The sequence below is a fragment of the Rhinolophus hipposideros genome, assembly GCF_964194185.1.
Source record: "Rhinolophus hipposideros genome assembly, chromosome: 20".
In the NCBI taxonomy this organism is placed as follows: domain Eukaryota; kingdom Metazoa; phylum Chordata; class Mammalia; order Chiroptera; family Rhinolophidae; genus Rhinolophus; species Rhinolophus hipposideros.
In genome coordinates this window covers 51,099,973-51,119,381 of record NC_138066.1, presented here as the reverse complement: position 1 = coordinate 51,119,381, position 19,409 = coordinate 51,099,973, and the positions used below count along the sequence as shown (strand labels likewise).

Sequence of the window (19,409 nt, the reverse complement as noted above, 5' to 3'; positions counted from 1 at the left end):
AGATCATCCTGCTTGGGTGGGCCCCAAATCCAGTGACTGGTGTCCTTAAGAGAGAAGGGAGGGAGGTTTCAGAGACAGAAGAGGTCCAAACAAATCTCCGTTGTTTGGAACCATTATGCTTGTGGTAGTTTGTTTGTTACAGCCGCCGCACCAGGCAGCTCACAGTGCTCCAAGCCCTGCCCCCTGCCCGCCACACAAATTCTCTTGCAAGCACAGGGAATCCAACGGGAGCCACGTCCCAGGGGCCAGGTCCAGCTGAGCCTGTGAAACAGCTCCCTTGAGGAAAGAGGCAGTTCTGGGCCCAGCCTGTGCCCACTGCGTACCGAGGTCCCCAATTTAAGGGCCCCCAGGCCTCCAACAGGCAGTAAGTGGGATTTCGGAGGTGGGGACAGAAAGGTTCAATGACCAAACGAACGAGGCCACAATGCTGAAACACATGATTCCAAGTTTAATGTTTTCAAAGAGCATCGGAACAGCACAAAGCAGCAGCGGACGCCCCACTCGCTGGCACGCCCGTGGAGACAGATTTGAAATCTGACCAGCAGAAGTCCTTCAGAGGGAGGGACATGTGGATCCCGGACCGCAGAACCCGAGGCCAGGCCCAGGAAGGGCGGAGGGACCGGTCAAGACCACAGGTCAGCAGGTGCTGGGAAGGAAGCCTCCTGTGGGGCGTAGGGTCCCACGCAGGTAGGAGTGGAGCCCGGCGCTGGGCGTTAATGCTGCCAGGCCAAAGTCAGCCATAGGCCAGAGCACCAATTCCAGGCAGCAGCCCACTCCGGGCGTCCCGCACCCCACCTCAGCGGGGGCTCTGACCCCAGTGGTTGGGACAGGCTTTCTCTCCTGGTCTCAGGGGCTGAACCCTGCAGGAACTCTGAGACAGGCAGAGGGGAGCCCCAACCCCTTCTAGCTCTCCCCAGCTCCTGTTGTCTTAGGCTGCTGCTCGAAGAGGCCTGGGGGAGGACACAAGGGGCTGAACGCTGCACCCTGTGGAAATGGGGATCTGAGGTGGGGCGCCAGGAGGCTTTGCAGAAAATGTTATATAATCACAAGAGCTGCTACAAGATCAAAGGTCCTGGTGTCTTCACGGGTGACCCGTCTGAGAGGAGGAACAGAAGCCAGTGCCAGGGTGACAGGCACAGAGGCCCTGCCTAGGGCTCAGGGGTGCTGGGGGAGGGGAGCAGGGCCACGCCAAGATGGACGGCTCTGCCCTGGTGGTCTAAGCTTTGGGCCTCAGAGATGTCTGCATGTCGGGGGCCCCTGAGGTCCCCAGCTGCTACCAGGAGCCTATGGGTTCCAGCAAGTGGGCTGCTTCTCCCAGCACAGAGACCAAGGCCAAGGGCTTGGCTGTCCCTCTGGGGAGCTGCCATTTGTTTGCCCAGCCCGACCCCCTCACTGTTGTGGCTCAGAAAGGCCCCGGAACCCTCGAGCAAGGCCGCAGGGATGGCCACAGAATGTGGACATGAGACCAGCTGCCCCACGAGAAGGTTCATATGTGGCCTAAGAGAATGAAGCCAGTTGTGGTTTCCTGAGTCCCCACAGCCCGCCCCCTGTCCCCTTTAGATCTCCTGTTAAAAGGAGTCTCCTGCACCCTGGAGAGGAGCTGGGCCTCCCTGCGGAGCCAGTGTGGGTGGTGGAGAGGCAACAATAAGAAGGCCTGCCTTTCCTCCCGATGACTGCTCTTGTCACAGCCTGTAGAATTTGCTTAATTGTTTCCAGCACCGGAGCAAGGAGAACTTCCTGTGGGACACACCCTGCCCATCACAGTGGACTGTGGGGGGTCACGGAAAGACAGCTCCACAGAGGGGAGCTGGAGATCCCAGCCATTCTCGCGTGCACCCTCCCCAAAGATTTTGTCTGGAGACAGCAAGGCCTGGGACCACACAGCCGTTGTTCCCTCCCATTCCTGCGAAGGGCCCTGTGCGTTGAACGCCAAAGCTGGGTAAGTAGGGGGACCAGGGAAACTCCGATTGTGGGGAAGAGCTGACGGAGTCAGCCTGGTGCTGGACCGCAAGGGTCCAGCGGTGATGGGGGCAGAGGAGAGGGGAGGTGGGGGAACGGGAGGTTAGCCTCTGGTGGTGGCCGCTAGGGCTCGGCCGCGTGCTTGACCAGGTAGCCGCTGAAGGTGATATAAGTGTCAAACTCGTCGCTGAAGATGGCGTTCTCCCTCTCGCCCTTGTACAGGCGCACCCACACCTCGTCCTGGTCCTGCAGCTCCAGCATCAGGCTCTGCGTCTGCATGATGCTACGGTCGCTGACCTGGGCGTAGAGGATCACCACCTCCTCCCCGTTCTTCATGATGTGCAGGTACGTCTCCTTCTGGTTCCAGGTGTGCACGTTGAGGCTGAAAAAGTAGATGCCGGGCACGTAGCAGTAGAACTTGCCCGTGAACATGTTGAAGTGGCCGTAGAGGTTCACGAACTCCGTGTCGAAGATGACCGCCTGGTAGTAGTCGTTGCTGTGGAGGGGCTTCTTCCGGCCCACGGAGAAGGCGGCGTAGTGGTTCTTGCACCGGTCCCCAGGCGCCCCCATGGACCCTTTCTGCCCTTTGGGGCCCACATGGCCCCGGGCGCCCACTGAGCCTGTTTTGCCGTACTTCCCTTGCAGGCCTCGATCTCCCCGATCGCCCTTCTCACCTAAAAGGGGCAGGAAAACACGTGGCATCAAGCAAACAGACCCAACCTCAGGGATGGTTCTGTTTTCATCCAGAAGCAATAATTATTTTTTTCCTTCTGGAAAGTCCTGGCAAAGGAAAAGGAACATATGGGTTTGTCCAAAGGCAACAGGCGCTGCGGGCAGGCCAGGGCTCAGTCAGCATAAACGGACTGCAGATGTCGGCGGGGCCCAGGGACCCGGGACGGGCGGCTCGTCTTCCCAGTTTGCTTTTGCGGGTTGTGCAAGGTCTCCTGCTGTGTGCAGGACTACGGCATGTGGATGGCATTTCAGAAAGCGGGCTGCGGGTGTCGGGGGAGCACCACGCCTCGAAACGAACATCTCGGAGGTTCGTTGTGCGAAGGCAGGTCGGGGAGGGCCCAGCTGCCCTCAGACCCTTCTCCCATCGTGGACCTGCAGGCCCCTCTCCAGTCTTTCCTCTCAGAAAGGGGCCAAGAGCCTCAGAAATGGAATTTCCTCTACCCGCCCCTCGGATGACAGCCGGCCCCTGCTCTCTTCCCTCCCGTCCACCAGTCAGGACAGAGCAGCCCCACCCCCAGGGGAAGGGCGCTTTCTCGCTTGCTCGCTGGTCTTTGCGGGTGCCTGACCTTTCAAGATGGTAATGTTGATCTGTGGCACCGGGATGGCCGGGTACACAGGGGCACCAGGATCACAGCAGCGATAGCACCGGGAGGCGGGGCGCTCCTCACCCTGCCGGGGGCTGTATTTCTCATGCTTTTCTTCAACTCTAAGGGAATAAAGATAGCACAGGGAAAGCCATGAGCCCTCCGAGCCAGGAACTCCTTTCCATCCCACTGCAGAGCGCCTGGCATACCCAACATACTTCCTCTCTCGTCTGGACGGGTTAACTTTCCCTCGACAGAGACCTCATTGGCTCTTGGTGAATTGTGGGATCCTGAATGAAATTTCAGAAAGAGCCCCATGCCCCCTGTAAATAGCCGTTAATAGTAAAGGAAACAAGAAGACCAAAAACAGCAATGATATGAGGGCTGCTTGGAAGCCAGAGGCTGCTTGGGAGAAATCTGCCCCTGTAGGAGACCTTGAGACAACGTGTGACGATGCTGAGACTGGCTGTCCCCTTCATGCATCTGTGATTGTGGAAGATGCTCTATCAAGCCGACTCACTGTAACTGAGAGGGCTCGACTAGATCTTTGGGGTTCCTTTGAGCTGCTGCACCTGGAGAGGCTGATAGTTTACAACCCGACTTTTGAAGACCGGCTCCTGGGCGGGGTGGACAGTGACAGCCCCATGCTGCCACCTCATGGCCTCATGCTGCACTGCACTGTATTCGCGGGCTTGCAGTTCTGCACCCAGGCTCCTAGGGCTGCGACAGGACCATCTCAGAGGTGGCACAGTCCCTCTCAATGCGCCTGCTCCTTGTCTAACTCTGCTCCCGCTTTTGAACCCCAGACAACCCAGGAAATGGCTCTGTATGCCCTAAATCCAGCCATCCACAAGCCCTGATTCCCAGGTACACCCTGCCCCCAACACTTGAGACTCAGCAAGCCCCACAATGTGACGTGTCTAGAACTGAGGGCCTGTCACTGTCGTTTCACCCTAGAATCTTCTCTTTCCAAACCCTCTTCCTAGCATCATCAGTCACCCAGAATGGAACCCTCAGCCTCATTCTAGATGCTTCTCTGGCCTCACGCCACCTTCTGAGGACCACGGAGGCCTGAGGGGTCAGCCCACCCACTGCAGAGTGCCATCCGCACCTGGGCCCTCGGCCCCCACGTGTCCAGTGGCCTTTGTGGCCGCTGTCCTGGAGTTCGTCGGTCCCCATGGCAATTCACCGTTCTCTGCTTCCCTCCAGTGTTATTTCCCAAACGCTGTGAATTCTAAACCTCGACATGACACCCATCGGGTGAAGTTCAGGACAGACTGTTCCCCATCAGACTCAGCTCCCTCCTAACCTCCACCCTCCGGCGCCAGCTCCCTGTACCTGAAACCAGAGCCATCACACTGCCAGGTGCCGGCACAGCCACGCCTTCGCACACACCGCGCTCGCTGCCAGGGCTGCCTTCCCCTCCTCCCAGGAGCCTCCCAGCTGTCCTTCAAGACCCAGTCACTCTCTGCTCAGTCCTCCCCAGCGCCCCTCGGCATCGTGGGCCCCCCGGCCCTGCACTGGGCCATGTGTGTCTGCCGCCCACAGCCTCGGCGTCTGCGGAAGCCAAGGACTGGCTGAGTCGGAGCGCCTGCATCCAGCCCATCACCATCAGCCTCACCTCTCAGCACGGTCCAGCAGTGGCACCTTGGTCCCCTCCTGCTCCTCCTGCTCCTGCGGGCCACGTGGTGCTCGGCCCAGCACCGGGCCACAGGTGAAGGCCAGCAGCAGGCAGCACGCTAGCGTGAGTCCCGGTCCATGGGAGCCCATCTTCCCACCGTGCCCTGCTGGGAGAGATGCATGGGGAGGGAAGACGAGGGGCGGTGGGACCCGGCAGACAAACAGCGGGAAGGGAGGTGTCCGTGGCACCCAGGAAGCCGGGGAGCGCCTCAGCCACAGCTCCTGGAAGGGTGACTACACAGCTCTCCCACGCTCACACGCACACCCTGCACCACTCAGACACACACAGTCACACTCACACTCACACTTCCTATGCATTCACACACACGTATGCACATACTCTCACACTCAGACAAGCCACACACATACTCACACACTCATACCATCTCAACACTACTTGCACACTCACGAGCCTCAGTGCACACTCATACACACACACTCACACGCACACACTTGACACTCCTATACTCTCTCATACTCCAATGTACTCCTATGTGCATTCCCCACATTCACGCACGCAACACCGTCGATATACTTATACACACACACTAGCAGCCACACTCACACAATCCATGTGTACGCACATGTCCTCACACTCAGACTTGCACACCCAATTCATGTGCATGTACTCACATACTCACGTGCGCACACAGCTCACCCCTGCAGACCCCGCTGCCTGATGCTGCCGAGCCCACCAAGCCTCCCAGGAGGGACCCCTCAGCCACTGGGCTCCGCAGACGATCACTTATCGGCCCCAACAGGACAATGAGCAAAACCCCAAATGAGTTTGGGTCGTCCCTGTCCAGTAACTGCCCCAGACTGAACTGTGTGGCAGGTGGCGGCTCATCGCTCTGTGGCCACCAGGGGGCGTGCCAGCAAATGTCCTGGAGCATCAAATTAAGAGATGGTGTCAGGCCCATTCCCAGGAGGTGGGGGGTGGGGGGGTCATAGTTCACGGTGCCCCTCCTCGTCCAGGATTGAGAGAGTCCTAGAAACAGATGTCCACTGAGGGTTCCCAGGGAGACCATTAGGGGGCAGTGCTTGCCCTTAAACAGGCCAAACATCCCGCTCGTTTTCACAGTTAGGGTTATCTCCCCGGCTAACTCTGGTCAATCCTCACCCATCTTTGTTCACAATTTAACACCTCAAAGGACCTTTGGGGACCTATTCGACCCCCTGGGCCGCCCAGTGAGAAAACTGAGAAATAAGAGCCCCCTGCCCCCGGCAGCCACGTTGGGTGGGATGGGTGGTTGTTGAGAGGCAAACATTACAAGCAGGGAACTCCTTCCAAAGTCCTGTCTGACTTTTCTAATTCCTCTTTTCTGTTTAGGGAAACCAAAAGACTGAGGCGGATTTCTCTTCTTGTCGGTCATCGTCGACCCATGAATGCTCGTTTCACATGTCTGGGAAGCTGTGGACTTCCTCAAACACCCCTCTGCTCAGAGGCCTTGTAGCTGGGAGGGCCTGACCCTCTCCACGGGGCTGACTTGGGCGCTTTGTTCTTTCCTCTGCGTGTTAATGGGCTCGCGGTTACAGCTCTGAACACAGAGTGCTCTGCTAGCTCTCCTTGCTGAGCCCCATGCCAAGTGGAGAGGACACGGGAGAGGCAGAGAGCCGGGGACCAGAGCTGGGGACAGAAAAGGCAGGATCCTCTCGGGTGGGTCCTCAGAGCTGTGACGAGACTCAGAGCCAAGAAGGCTGCCTCTCGGGGATGCCCTCCTTCCCTGTGACCCACACCTCGGAGGGGTCTTCAGTTCTCTGCATGACCCCCCACCCCTCCACTGCAAGGGATTAGCTGGACTCCCCACCCCCAAGTTGTCTGCCAACCCCACGTCAGGGCCCAGAGACCCTGCCGATGACAGAAACTGCTTGGACCAGCACCCCCACACACACTCAAAATCTTTACCACCTCCCTCCACTTGCCCAAGAAAGGATGAATATATATATGTCAATTTATAAAATACATGTTACAATGTATCCATCTCTCTGTCTCTCCCATTTACATATATATGTGTCTACCTGTGATCATTTACCTGCTCCTTGGCAGCAGATACACGGCCCTTCCAGTCTGTCCTCCCTCTTCAGCTGCATTGCATGGCACCCCTTGTCCTGTGTTCGAGTTCCCTACTTCCCAAATTTTAATGTGCACACATATCACTGTGAAAATGCAGATGCTGCTTCAGCAGGTCTGGGGCAAGGTCCTGAGCACCTGCATTTTCAAAAAGCCCCCTGGTGCTGCCTGCTGGAATCTGTCCAGCTGCTGGCTGCCTTCTCCCCTGGCCCAAAGGACCATTTCTCCTCCTCTCTCCTACTGACAACCAGGCTAACGGGACAGGCGACGGCATGCACCTGGACATCCATGCGTCATGTGGGTTTATTGTCACAGCCCCACAGGTTAAGGTTCAGTCAGAACACTTCCTCATTCATAATTTTTACCCCATCACAGACCTCACATGAACCTGCTATGACTCCTTTAAGAAGACACTCTTCATTCATTATTACACCAAACTTTACAAATGAAGAAACAGACGTAGGGAAGTGGATTGGCCTAAGGCTGCCTGATTTTTAAGGGGTGGGTGGGTGGATGTGACCTCCACAGGCTGCCCTCGGAGCACAGCAAAATCTTATCTGGTCTTCGAGACCCAGCTCCAGTGCCTCCCATTTCTCCGACGGCTTCCCAGACCCTCAATTGGTAAAAACGCTCCCTTCTCTTTTTTAATGTTTGTCCTTCATGTCTCATTCTGCAGAGTTTTGCTTGGCCTGTAAGAGCCTGCGTAGCACACCATGACCTCCTGTGGGCCTGGGCCGTCGTCTTGTTCATCTTGGACCAGCCAAGCGTCCTGCAGTACCCCAAACTTGACTGCTACTCAACAAGTATTTGTCAAATTGAATTCTCTACATTTGTTTATTTCCCTATTTCTGTATTTCCTGTTTTTCCTTGGCGTCTTAATAATTACTCTTTTTTTTTTTCTTTTAAATGCCAAGCTTGCATCACTTGAAAGGAAAAGAGGTTTTCCTTTCTTTAAACTGTTTTTTTTTCCTGAATCCAAAGTAATATATATTCATTTTGGAAAAGTTAGAAAATAACGAAAGGAAGTGAAAGGTTACCTTGGATTGCTTTATCCGCAGGGCTTTTCAGCCTTGGCTCCACTGACATTTGGGGTTAGATTGGTCTTTGTTGTGGGCTTCTAGGCTGTTTACCAGCGTCCCTGGCCTCCACCCACTAGATTCCATTAGCACACCCGAGCCCCCAGTTGTGACATCCAAAAATGTCTCCAGATTTGCTATATAACCCTGGGAGGCAAAACTGCCCCCGTTAAGAATAAGTGCTGTCCCCCCCAGTGGAAGCCCCATTTTGCATGTAGGTATATGTCTTTCTAGTATGGAAAGAGGATTTTCTGTACCTTATTCGGAGGAGATAGGGAACAGAATGTAGCTGGCTTGGGGGTGACGGCATCAGTGGGGTGAGAGCATGTGACAGCCCAGCAAAGAGTCAAAGGCCAGGCGGACAGTGGGGGCAGCAGAGGCTGCGCTTCTCCTCAGGAACCCCCTCTTTAGAGCTGAAGCAAACCCAAAGTGAAATCTTTCCTTCAAAAATATCTGCAGAACCATTTCAGCCAGTCTCACAGCAAAGTCAGCGTCATGACATTATGATGGTTTTAGTCACATTGGAGCAAAAACAGAATTGCCCAACATCTAACCAAACTTGGCTCCAGACCACTTTTAGCGGTTTCCAGTGAAAGATGTCCCCCACAAAGGGACCGGGTTTGCCCCGACTGAGGTAACTCAAAGAAGGCCCTGCGCTCAGCAGATCAGGTCCGGGCAGTGGCCCCCCGTGAATCTGGCCCCACACGGTCCAGTCTCCGCGTCCAGATGCCTTGCGGTCGAGGCATCTGAGGTCAGTTCTAACATGACTCAAGTCCTGGACTTGCCTCTCCCAAACCCTGTGAAGAAATTCATCTGCCAGATTCCATGGCAATTCCATGAACACCTTTTCTTCTCCCACCTTGCCTGTCAGGCCTTCAGCGCCTGTCCCCTCAAGCCCTCCCCATCTTCTGCCTCCAGCTGAACCTCCCCCCACGAGAAAGAATCTCCCTTTTGCTGGAGGGCGGAAGGCGGAATTGAGCCAATTACAGGATCGGGAGGAGGGCAGGAAGCCTGAGAACACTTCCTCGTTAATAATAGTTCTTATCCCTTCCCAGACCGTGTATGGACTTGGGGTGAATCCTTTAAGGACAACATTTATACACAAGTTCGAGTTGCCACGACCCATTTGAAATCGGTCCTGTTCCTTTTTGGTGCCACCTATCTCCATATGGTCACGCTTGTGTTCTGACGGTAAACTCCCATGGCCCAGGCTTATGTTGGCATTATGTCTTGATGCCACACCCAGCTCAGTACCATTTGACAAAAGCATTTTATAAACATGGTTTTCCCTCTTCCTTACTCCTCATCGGGTAACCAGCTGTGCTGAGAGAGGAGAAGCCTAGCAGCTCCCTGGATTAGCAAAAGTTTAGGAAACAAGTCCAGCTACCCATGTGGCTCAAGAATTCCCTCTCAGCAGAAAACTCCACGCAGCGTGGCTGACTGAGGGCCCTGCTTTGCACAGCACTGTATAAGGGCCCTGGAGAACGGGGTTCAACCGGAGGGTAAATGAACCCCTGACCTCAAGAAAACTACAGTCCAGCAAAGGAGACAGATGAGCACCCCAGCAGAGTTCAAGACAGAATGGCCAATGTTGAATCAAAACGGTAAGAAGGTAACGTTCTCGACCACTGGAGTCCTGTGCGATGGCCACTAGCCACGTATGGCTATTTCATTTTAAACTAACTAAAATGAAATCAAATTCATAATCCAGGTCCTCAGTCATGCCAAGCCACATGCCAAGCTCTCCGTAGCTACACAGAGCTGGTAGCGACCCTGCTGGACAGCACAGAAGAGAACCTTCTAATCATTGCAGAAAGCTATAACAGACAGCTCTGTTCTATTAAAATAAAGTCAGTGGGGGAGGAAGCAAGAACCACGAACAAAGTGCAGGCCAGAAATCTGGATGTCATTTAGGCTCCTTCCCCCCTTTCACCCGCCACATTGAATCAGTCACCAACCCTCTCTCCTGTCTCCTGAAGTTCTCGTCTCCGTTCTACCATGGGTCTGTATTTGATGCTTTCCAGGAGCTCTGGCTGTGTCCCAGACCTCAGTCTACCTTTGTCTGGCTTTTCTAGGGCCTGGACACCACCCCCAAATTTTACACGCATCGCCCGAGGAAGCTTGGATTTTCTCCCGCACCTGATGTCTTCTAAGGCAAGAATGCCATTTAGCTCAACATCCAGTCACTGCTTGTTTCAACACGGTGTCGGCCATCCCTCCCCGACCACTACTACCCCTTCCACTCTCTGCTCCTGCCACCTGTCCCTCCCCAGGCCCCTTGCAACCAGAGTGAAAGCCTGAGGCTGCCCCTCTCTGCTTTGACATCTGCCAGAATACCCCTCTTGAGACGCTCAGAGCTCTCCCGTTGCTGCAGCAGACCTCCTGGATTCAGATCCTGGGGTGCCCAGGAAGGAGAAGGTGCCGTGTTGGGGTGTCCCTCTGGCCCTGATGACCATCAGGACTTTCTAATAGGGGACATCTGCTTTCCTTAACCAGAAGCCATTTGTCACACTAATTCTCTACTTATCAAAATCCTCTGGCAATGGGCAGGAGGGAGGCAGAGTGACTTCCTGCTGATAAATGACGTTTGCTCACCAAATCCAGAAGCTCATTTCATATCTAATTTTCCCTTCTGTGATTGGGCAGTCCAGCTTGTCTCGGACCCTCCCCCACTTCCCCCCCAATCTTGTACAGGAAGCAGCAGTGGGGGGATGGGATCCCTTATGACAGGAACTCCGGTCACCTAGAGGTGAGCAGTCCCTTTCCCAAGGGACGTGGGTGTCCTGGCACCATCCTATGTGCTGATTCTCTTTTCATTTTTCCAAGAAGCTGCTCTCTGGTTTAGAGGCGAAGGGTTTCCTTTTTAAGGTTTGGGGTTTATTTGGTTACCTCCCAGGCCCATGGCCGGGAATGGAGAAGGGGTCTTCCAGTGATAAACAAGGGCTTCCTTTCCCCACAGGAGCAAAGTCTGGCTTGGGAGAAAACAGTGAAGGAAAGAGAGACCAAGAATCCCCACCCCCCATCCTAAAACATCTCCATCCTCTTCTGGGGCAACTAACTGCCCCTTAGCCAGGAAAGGCTCACCTGGAACAGAGAGTGGACACAGTGGAAGTTTCTGCCCAGGCCCTGCAGACGGGACCGCGTGAGCTGCAGGCGTCGGCTCTGGGGGGCACCTGGCCAGCCCAGCCTCCACAGCTCCGATTCTGTCCCAGTGCAAACAAAGCTTTCCTTGACTGGAGCACTGTCCTCAGATCCCCTCCCAGCTGTAGGGCCTCGGGCGGCAGGCCTGCGGCTGCTTCGAGAACCGTGTGAGAGAGAAGAGCCAGTGACAGCTCATGCTGCTGCTCCGTGAGGCTGCCCTGCAGGTGGCCTGGCCCACAGCCACTTCCCTTCTGCCGGGACACCCTCAGGAGCTGACCACTCCTAAGACAGAGGGAGCAAAGGACCTGGGAATTCCATGGCCCATGGCCCACCAGTCCTGTCACAAGCTGTACAAATGTCCTTGCTTTTCTGGGGCCTGGACACGACCTCAGCATTTGACAGGCATCTCCAGAGGAAGCCTGGCGAGAGATAAAGCTTTGTCCCTTGCCTACTGGCTTCTAGGTCAACAACGTCATTGAGCTCAGCATCCAGCAGTCCCGCTGCCCAGTGCAGCTGGGCTGCTCTGGCTGAGACAGCTGACGGCCACAGCACTCAGCCGCCGTGCCCTCACCGTCCACGAGCGTTGTAGAGTGCCTGCCCACGAAGACCACCTCCTCTTCCAGCCCCTCGCTGGCCACCCTGTACCCCATGTTTATCCTTCCTGATCTCCCCCTGAGAGACAGCTGTTTTCCAGGCTAAGCCCTGGGCTCTCAGCTCCTCTCACCCAAACACCTTTTCCGCCTGTCATCTGATACACGTGACTTCAGCTGACAGCTCCCCAGTCTTCGTCCCCACCCCGGCCTGGTTGCTCTCCAAAGCAGTAACCACTGGCCCTTGGGGCTAGTTAAATTAGTTAGCATTAAACAAAAGGAGCAACTCAGCTCTCGGCCACACAAGCACGTGGAAGTGGCTGCCCTCTTGCACAGCACAGCTGGGAGAGCGTTCCGTCTCTGCAGGACATTCTACGGGACGGCGCTGGGCTACAGCCAGGTAGCCAACCGTCTTCTGAACACCTCCTTTCTGCTCTCCTAAGACCCCTGAACCCAGTTAACTCATTGTCGTCCCCCCCAGACCCCACCACACCCGGTCCTTCCGCTTACGGCTCAGTGAGTGTTGATGCCATTCACACAGGGCCCAGACCGGAACTCGGGGAGCCATCCAGACCCCTACTTCTCATGCATCTGTCACCTCTAACTCATCACCAGCCCTCCCGAAGGTCTCTTCTCTCGACCCCCTCAGCCTCTGTCACCACTTCTTTCTCAGCTTCTCGCTGGTCTCTCCCCGCCTCTCATGTACCTTCCAAAGTGCTCACCAGAGGCAGCTTTCAAAACTGCAGATCTGAGCTCCACCCTTGGCTTAAACGGATTCCCAGAGAAATAAAGGAAACATCGAAATCCCGAGCGTCTCCCTCTGGCTGCTGCCTCACCTCTGGCCCTGTCGTCCCCACCCCTACACATATGTCCTTCGCTCCAGCCACCTGGAGCCACTCGAAGTCCCCGACACAAGTTCCACCGGGGTCCTCTGTCTCTGTCCCCTGCCTCCTCCTTCAGTGATGTGTTCTTCAGAGTCCAGCCGGATGCCGCCTCCTCTGGACGCTTCCCCCCAGCCTCCAGCACAGGCTGGTCTGTGACGCTCACTTGCTCTTCTAGCCCGTCACAGCCCAGAAGCTTCCCGGAAACGCGAGCTGGGTCTCATTTCTCATGTGTGTCCAGAGCCTGGCATCTGGCTTTCCATATTCTTGACCTCCCCACTCACGCACGGCCCAGCGATTCCCGAGGATTGGAACCATCATCCAAAGGGGACTCTGGGGTCCCACACTTTTTGCAAGGGCCTCAGCCAGTGTGTTCCGATCTGTCTACTCAGGGAGGGCGTGGTTTGGGGGATGTAGCGGAGTGACCCCGGGCACACCATTAAGTGTCATCAGAACACAGAATCCTGGTGCGGCCACCTAGCTGTCTTTTCCTTCAACGCTCCTCTCATTGCACCCAGAAAAATCTGCTGCTTCAGAAAGAGTTACAACCCACTGCCTCCATTAGCCAAGGTTAAAAACCAAGGTTAAATATCCTGCAGAAACAGTCTAATTAAATAAATTATGGTGCATCCCTAGGATGGAAAACTAGAACCGAGGTGGTGAATCAGGGTGGCAAACTCAGCGGATTCGTGCGAAGTACCAAGGAGGGTGGGGATAGCAGAGAACCAGGAAACGCATTTAGATAAATGAGTAAATAATGTGGGGCTGGGGGGGCGGGACAACTCTGCCAGCAGCACCCATTAGTGACCTCTGTAAACAGACCACTGACATGGAGAGACATTCGTGAACGGTGATGAGTGACAATGCAGGTTGCAAACACACACATGTAAATACATGCACACACACACACACACGCACACACACACAGAGCCCTAGAGGCCACCCACCTGGCGGCTCACAGCAGTTATCTATCTGTGGGTGATGAAAACATGATGTTTGCCATTTTCTCATTTGGGCTTCCCTGGGTTTTGGCCCTATAACAGTCACATATTTTTTCCCATGAAGTACACATTATTTTCCACTTAGAAAAAAATGACAACTAAGCCCCACCCTGGGACTAAGGGAGCATTTTACTTATTCCAGGGAACTTGCCGCTACACACAGAAATGCAGAATGGAGGAGGCGCTTGGGGGTGCTGGGGCACCTTTGCGGCTCAAGTGGGACCATGGGGAATATAAACGGACCTAGTGCTGACGTCCCACGTTCTTTCACGGGTGTTTCTTAAGTGTCAACTACGAACCGGGCAGGGCTGGGTTCTAGAGACACAGTGGGACGGGAAGGACAGCAGAAGCCCTGGCATTACTGTGGACGGGGTCAGGCTGGACAAGGGCAGCTAAGCTGCACCAGAATCAGGCCAGCTAGAGAGTCTTCTAGAAGCAGGGGCATTTGTTCTGTCTTCAACACGCCACTTACTGGTGGCGCTTGCTACTGGAGGAAGCTGCCTGCAGCCATGAAACAAAGGCCATGCAGCCAAACCCTTGAGTCCATCAGCAGGAATTCCGCACGAGAGAACCAGGACCAGCGCCACCATTTATCAGAGGTTTCTTCTAACAAAGCCTTACTGCATTGATTAGGCACCGCCCAGGGGCCGGGCTGTGGGCACGCGCTTTACAGCTTTGTGGAACACGTAACGTGCGTCAGTTTCTCAGGTGAGCAAACGAGCTTAGAGTGAGGGAGCCCCTTGCCCTGCGCCCCACAGTGGGGAGGGGCTGGAGCTCAGGTGAGACCGGGGGTGTCTGACAGCAAAGTACCTTCCACTTCACCTCGAGGGCTTCCAGAAAGACAGTAGATAGGACAGGCTCCACGTTCCAGCAGGCGCTCCCAGCCGCTGGGCGTCCACCTACTTAGGCTACTTGGTTATACCTGCAACAGCAGCTGCCTGATTGACTCTGAGGAACTTACCACCAGCTGGGTAAGTTCATTCATTCATTCATTCAACAGATTACTGAGTGCCTGCCTGCTCTCTGCCAGGCACGGTACCAAGTGCTGGGGAAATCCATGAGAAGTGTCTTCGTTGAAGCAGGGTGCTAAGATCTCTCCAGGGATGGCTTAAAACCCACCACTAGAATTTAATGCCTTTGGATTTGGCACAGCGTCACCGGAACCCACCCCACACACACACACACACCATACCCCAAAATACAAGAGGCCTGGGCAGCGTGGCCGTTGAATATGCGGTTTTAGGGCACTGCTTTTGCAGGGTGGAGAGACACCTGCATGGATGCACTTGGGAGCAGGAGGGGGAAAGGCCACATCCAGGAAGGAGGGCGATGGGATCATTGGGCCCCCAACGCCCTCTGGTGGGTAGAAGCCAGTTGGAGCACCGCCTGGTGTCTCCTTGGGTGGACCCCCTGGTAGGGGTCCCTGCAGAGAGGAAACGGAGCAGGAGGACACAGGAGGTGAGAAGGAACAGATAGGGGGAGCGCGGGCGTCAGACTCAGGCCTATCTCCCCAGCTGCCTGACCTGGCTCCACCCCTCTGCTGCTGCCATGCTGAGTCTCCTCAATCTGAGACCTAGGCTGGTTTACAGAACCACGGGTCTTGCTCTGCCTTCATGGGGTAGGGGAATCCTGGATGCCAGACAATCCAAGACCCCCATGGCCACCCTGAAACCCACCCAATCCACCCATCTCTCACCAGAACCCACTTGAGACTCTTCACAAAGAGAAAGGGCCCTGGTGCTTCCAAGCACACCCTCGTCCCCAACTCTGAAGACCAGCCCCAGAAACCCACAGGGCAGAAGTGCAGGGCCTGTGGTTAAGTGCAAACACACCAGGGCTGGTAGCTTTCCCGGGTGAGGTCCTTTTCTTTCCCTGGTCCCCAGGACAGAGGATGGCTGGTAACCAGGTGTGCCCATGTGGGGCGGGGGTGCAACTCAAAGGGAAGCAGCTGTGGCATTCCACCAAGTATGGCTTCACCAGTGGCCCCCACATTGGACCCAGCACAGGGCACCAATAACTCGAATTCCTGTGCTCCCTCCTCCCCCACTGCCCTCCCCGCCTGTCTGCCTGTCTTCCCGTCCTTCCTGCCACAGCCTCCTGCTCTGCTCCGTCTCATTCAAGGAAAATTCCTGCAGGAGCCAGGGAGATGGCCAGACACTGAGGCCCAGCTTGGCCCACAGCATCCTGACAGCCGTCCTGGATAGGGCAAGACGCCCCAGAGGACTGTGCCAGTCCCATCCACAGCCGGAGAAGGAGGTGATGCCAGGGGCCTCCAGGACAGGACAGGGACGCCCCCGGTGGGCATTGGGGGGGGTCTCCAGTGCTTCTGCCCACACGCATCTTGCTTTGAACCCAGTTCTGGACAGCGAGCATGGGCAAGGATGAGTGGCTTAGCAGGGTGCTGGGAGCCACGCGTCTCCCATTTCACAGGCATCTCTCAGACGCAAGCTTACGGGACCCAGAGATAAAGATGTCCCCCAAAGGGCTCAAGAGCTCCCACTCCCGCTCCCAGCACTGAGCGTGTCCCTGAATGGCAGGAAGATGAGTGTCTGAGGACAGAGGCTGTAGCCGCAGAAGTTTCGCTGAGGGGTTTGGGCAGGAGGGGAAGAGCCAGCGTGCCCCACTTCTGCACGTCTGTGGTTAAGTGCAGAACTGGCCCTGCCTGGCCATGGACCCCAACACTGACCCCTGGGCAGGGAGCTGAGAATCCCAAATCCCAGGCCTCATGGGACTGGCTGTCTGGGCTGCCCGGGAGAGCATGGAAGGAGCACCTTGTGCAGGCTCAGATGGGTCTTTTCCAAATTGTCCTCTAAGTGGGCAGAGGACCCCTCACAGGGTGAGGGGTCAGGAAGGCGCCTTGTCTCATTTGCCTTTAAGAGAGGGCAGACTTTAGCAGGTGAAAACAGGAAAAAGATAATAGCCCTCAGCTCACACAGTAGTTATGCCGCCAAGATGAAGCGTGCTGGCAGGCCGTCACCCCCAGTTAAAGATCTCTGGGCTCTCAGGGTCGGGAGCTGAGGCCGCTTCCCGAAATGCCTTTCTCTTTCCAGTGCATTGGCAGGCAGAGCTGGGGACCCGGAACCTTTCTATTCTTCCTTTCTGTTGCAAGTTGTCACTCCCACCCCTCCCCTAAGGCTCCAGGAACCTCAGCCACCCCCAGCTCTAGGAACAGGGACCCACACAAGGGACCAGCCCCCTGAAGACAAAAACGCAATGGCAAGCACATGTCCAGGGAGGACGCCCAGCAGCACCGCTGTATCTACGAAATTCTTTTCATCTTTGTTTTGATGGGTGAAGTTCAATGCCAGAATATTTGGTTTATGAGTCATGCTAATTACAGCTGGGGGGTGGGGGTGGTTGAGGGAGGGCAAGAGGCAGCAGGAAGAACAACAGAAAGAAGCATGTTCCACAAAAATTGTGCTGTGCTGGTTGTCCTGAAAAGGGAAGTGACGTCCCAGGAATGGGGAGCCCGCGCCCTCCCTGGGACCAGGTCAGCTTTCTCAGCTCCCACCTGTGAGGTGCCGCTCGCTGGCTGGTGGCACCTGCCCCAGACAGGTAGCAGCATCCTCTGGTGAGCGGGGGCCCAGCCCACCTCTCCTGTGCCGGGTTTCTCTGTCTCCCTGCCATGCTGTTTGCCAGGAGCACTTTTCCTGACATCACAAGAGACTCGAGACGGGCAAAGGAGGAGAGAGACGGGCACGAGAGGAGACGGTGAGGGTCCCTGGGAAGCAGAACCGGCTGTCTGGGCACTGTCTCTATGGGCAGCTGGGAAGTAGCAATGTGGGAACTCAAGAAGCTTGGGGTTCCAGCCAAGACCTGGAGAGCTGTACATCCTCAAGCAAGCCACCTCCCTTCTCTGTGCACCAAGATTCAGGTTTGTGTCCCAGGTCCTCCTTCGACTGCTTCTGGGCAAGGCATGAGCCTCTCTGAGCGTTTCAGGGCTGGAAGTGCCATTGATAGAACTGTTGAGAATTAGTGTTTGCTCGGAGCCCGACATGCGGGTAACACACACACATGCACACCCATGGCTAAGCTCCACTCAGCTCTCAGGTCAAGAGAGAGAGTGGGGAAGGGAGGTGAGAGGGGACAACTCAACCCTATGCCCGCATCTCCCCGTCACCTGTATTTTCTCCCTCCTCTCTCGTCAGCAGGGACATTGAGCAGGCCTCAGGAAGAACGAACTTCCTGGCCATGGCAGGCCTCTCCCTGAAGCACACACAACAGTCAAGTGCATCTGTTTGTGACCTTGTACATGGGACTGGCTGTGAGCTTTCCTGCACTATAAAAAGCCTCTGAGGACCTCACAGCCTCCCCCAGGGACCCGACGTAGCTAGGGACATAGCTAGCGATTGAGAAAACACAGTTTCTCAGACGCTTGTCATTTTCAAAGCTCAGAAGGAAGACACTCCAAGTGTGCCCAACGGCCTGCATTCTCAGACACCAAGTGGGACCGAAGCGACAGAAACAAGTCCCTTCCAGTGAGTCAGAAAGGCCCCTGAGTGCCCATGGCACATTGACATCCGTGGAAGACACGGGAGCTGCCAGGCGATTGGCATGGCGGGGTGCAGGGAGCACGATGTGGGTGCTCGGGACAGGCGGGGTGCACACCTGCACCCATGGAGATGCCCTGGGAGAGCTGGATGGTACACAGGGGGTCGACACAGAGAGGCGTGGGCCGCTCCGGGACTCAGCCCCAGACACCAGGGGCCACACTTAGCAGTGTGAGAAGCCCGGAAGGTCCCCAGGAAAGGGACATTATTCTTCCCTACCCAGACCCGATCCCCTTCGGGAACACCAGAGCCATTAGATGCTGGGCCCAACAAGTCAGCATTTCCTTTTCTGTATGTGGTCCAAGTTAGCCACAGACCGGGCTGGACAAAACTGGCTCTCAGGTGGTCCAGGCGGTATTGGGGTGGGGGACTCCCCAGAGGTGCACAAAGGACTTGGGTACCATTCTTTTTCTTCTCACGCCCTCAGGAAAGCACCAGAGAAGAGTGAGGCAAGATAAACACCCCACAAAACACAGGGGAGGAGGGGGTCCAATGGTTCCTGACAGCATCCCTCTGCCGCAGTGTCCCTGCCCCCAAGTCACAGAGGGGGACCGAGGCTGGCCCTGCACAGCACCTCTGCGACTGAAAGGAGTAGCAAGAAGGGGCACCGGGACCTTCCCGCCACTCCAGCTCTTTCTGCCGCTGCCACAACTGCCACCCGGCCCCTCCCACCCGGCTCCTCGGCTCCTCGCCCGCCCCAGCAGCTAAGGTGTCTGCTCTGCTCTGGCAACCGGGCTGAAGCCCCAAAAAGGAGCCAGGGCAGTGCTGGGTCCCGCCTGGCTGTGTCCCCACCCAGCCACCTACCTCCAGCCGGCGTCTTCCCCGGGGCCTCTGGGCTCTCCCAGCGCCGCCTCTTAGAGCATCTCCCTGCGACGGAGCCTCCCTCGGGCCAGGTCGGGGGAAGAACAGACTTGTCGAAGGAGAAGAAGGAAAAAGTCCTCCGGGAAGAAGGCGCAGAAAGAGGGAGCCTGGTCCAGGCAGCAGCCCGTCTCTTCCCAGCACCTTGACCTCCTCGGCTCCAAGGTCTCTCTGGCCAGAAGCGGAAACGAGGTTTCTCGAAAGTAAAGGAAGAGCCGAGGAAAGCGGGTCAGAGGCGTAAAGAGCAAACCCCAGCCAGATGTGAGCTGCCGGGAGCCTCCAAGAC

At 56.1% G+C, this 19,409-nt stretch overlaps 1 protein-coding gene across 2 annotated transcripts; it reads right to left on the bottom strand.

Moving 5' to 3' along the window:
* Nucleotides 1-426: 426 nt before the first annotated feature.
* On the bottom strand, nt 427-19,409 carry C1QTNF1 (C1q and TNF related 1). Of its 2 annotated transcripts, none has more exons than XM_081028485.1 (4): nt 19,070-19,409; nt 4,897-5,062; nt 3,258-3,397; nt 427-2,633 (listed from the first exon to the last, which is right to left on the bottom strand). In XM_081028485.1, the coding sequence occupies exons 2-4, from the start codon at nt 5,043-5,045 to the stop codon at nt 2,083-2,085; spliced, it is 840 nt and encodes a 279-aa protein (XP_080884611.1). In that variant the 5' UTR covers nt 5,046-5,062; nt 19,070-19,409; the 3' UTR covers nt 427-2,082. The 2 variants fall into 2 exon arrangements, with proteins under 2 accessions (XP_080884611.1, XP_080884612.1); XM_081028486.1 differs by lacking the exon at nt 19,070-19,409 and adding an exon at nt 11,187-11,331.

Bases quoted from the DNA above. Each gene is read 5' to 3' on its own strand.
- C1QTNF1 (XM_081028485.1), bottom strand. From the start codon at position 5,045: ATGGGCTCCCATGGACCGGGACTCACGCTAGCGTGCTGCCTGCTGCTG. The intron at 3,398-4,896 runs GTGAGGCTGATG...TTATTCCCTTAG, and splicing joins CTGCTGGACCGTGCTGAGAG to AGTTGAAGAAAAGCATGAGA. The intron at 2,634-3,257 runs GTCAGGCACCCG...TGCCCCTTTTAG, and splicing joins CAACATTACCATCTTGAAAG to GTGAGAAGGGCGATCGGGGA.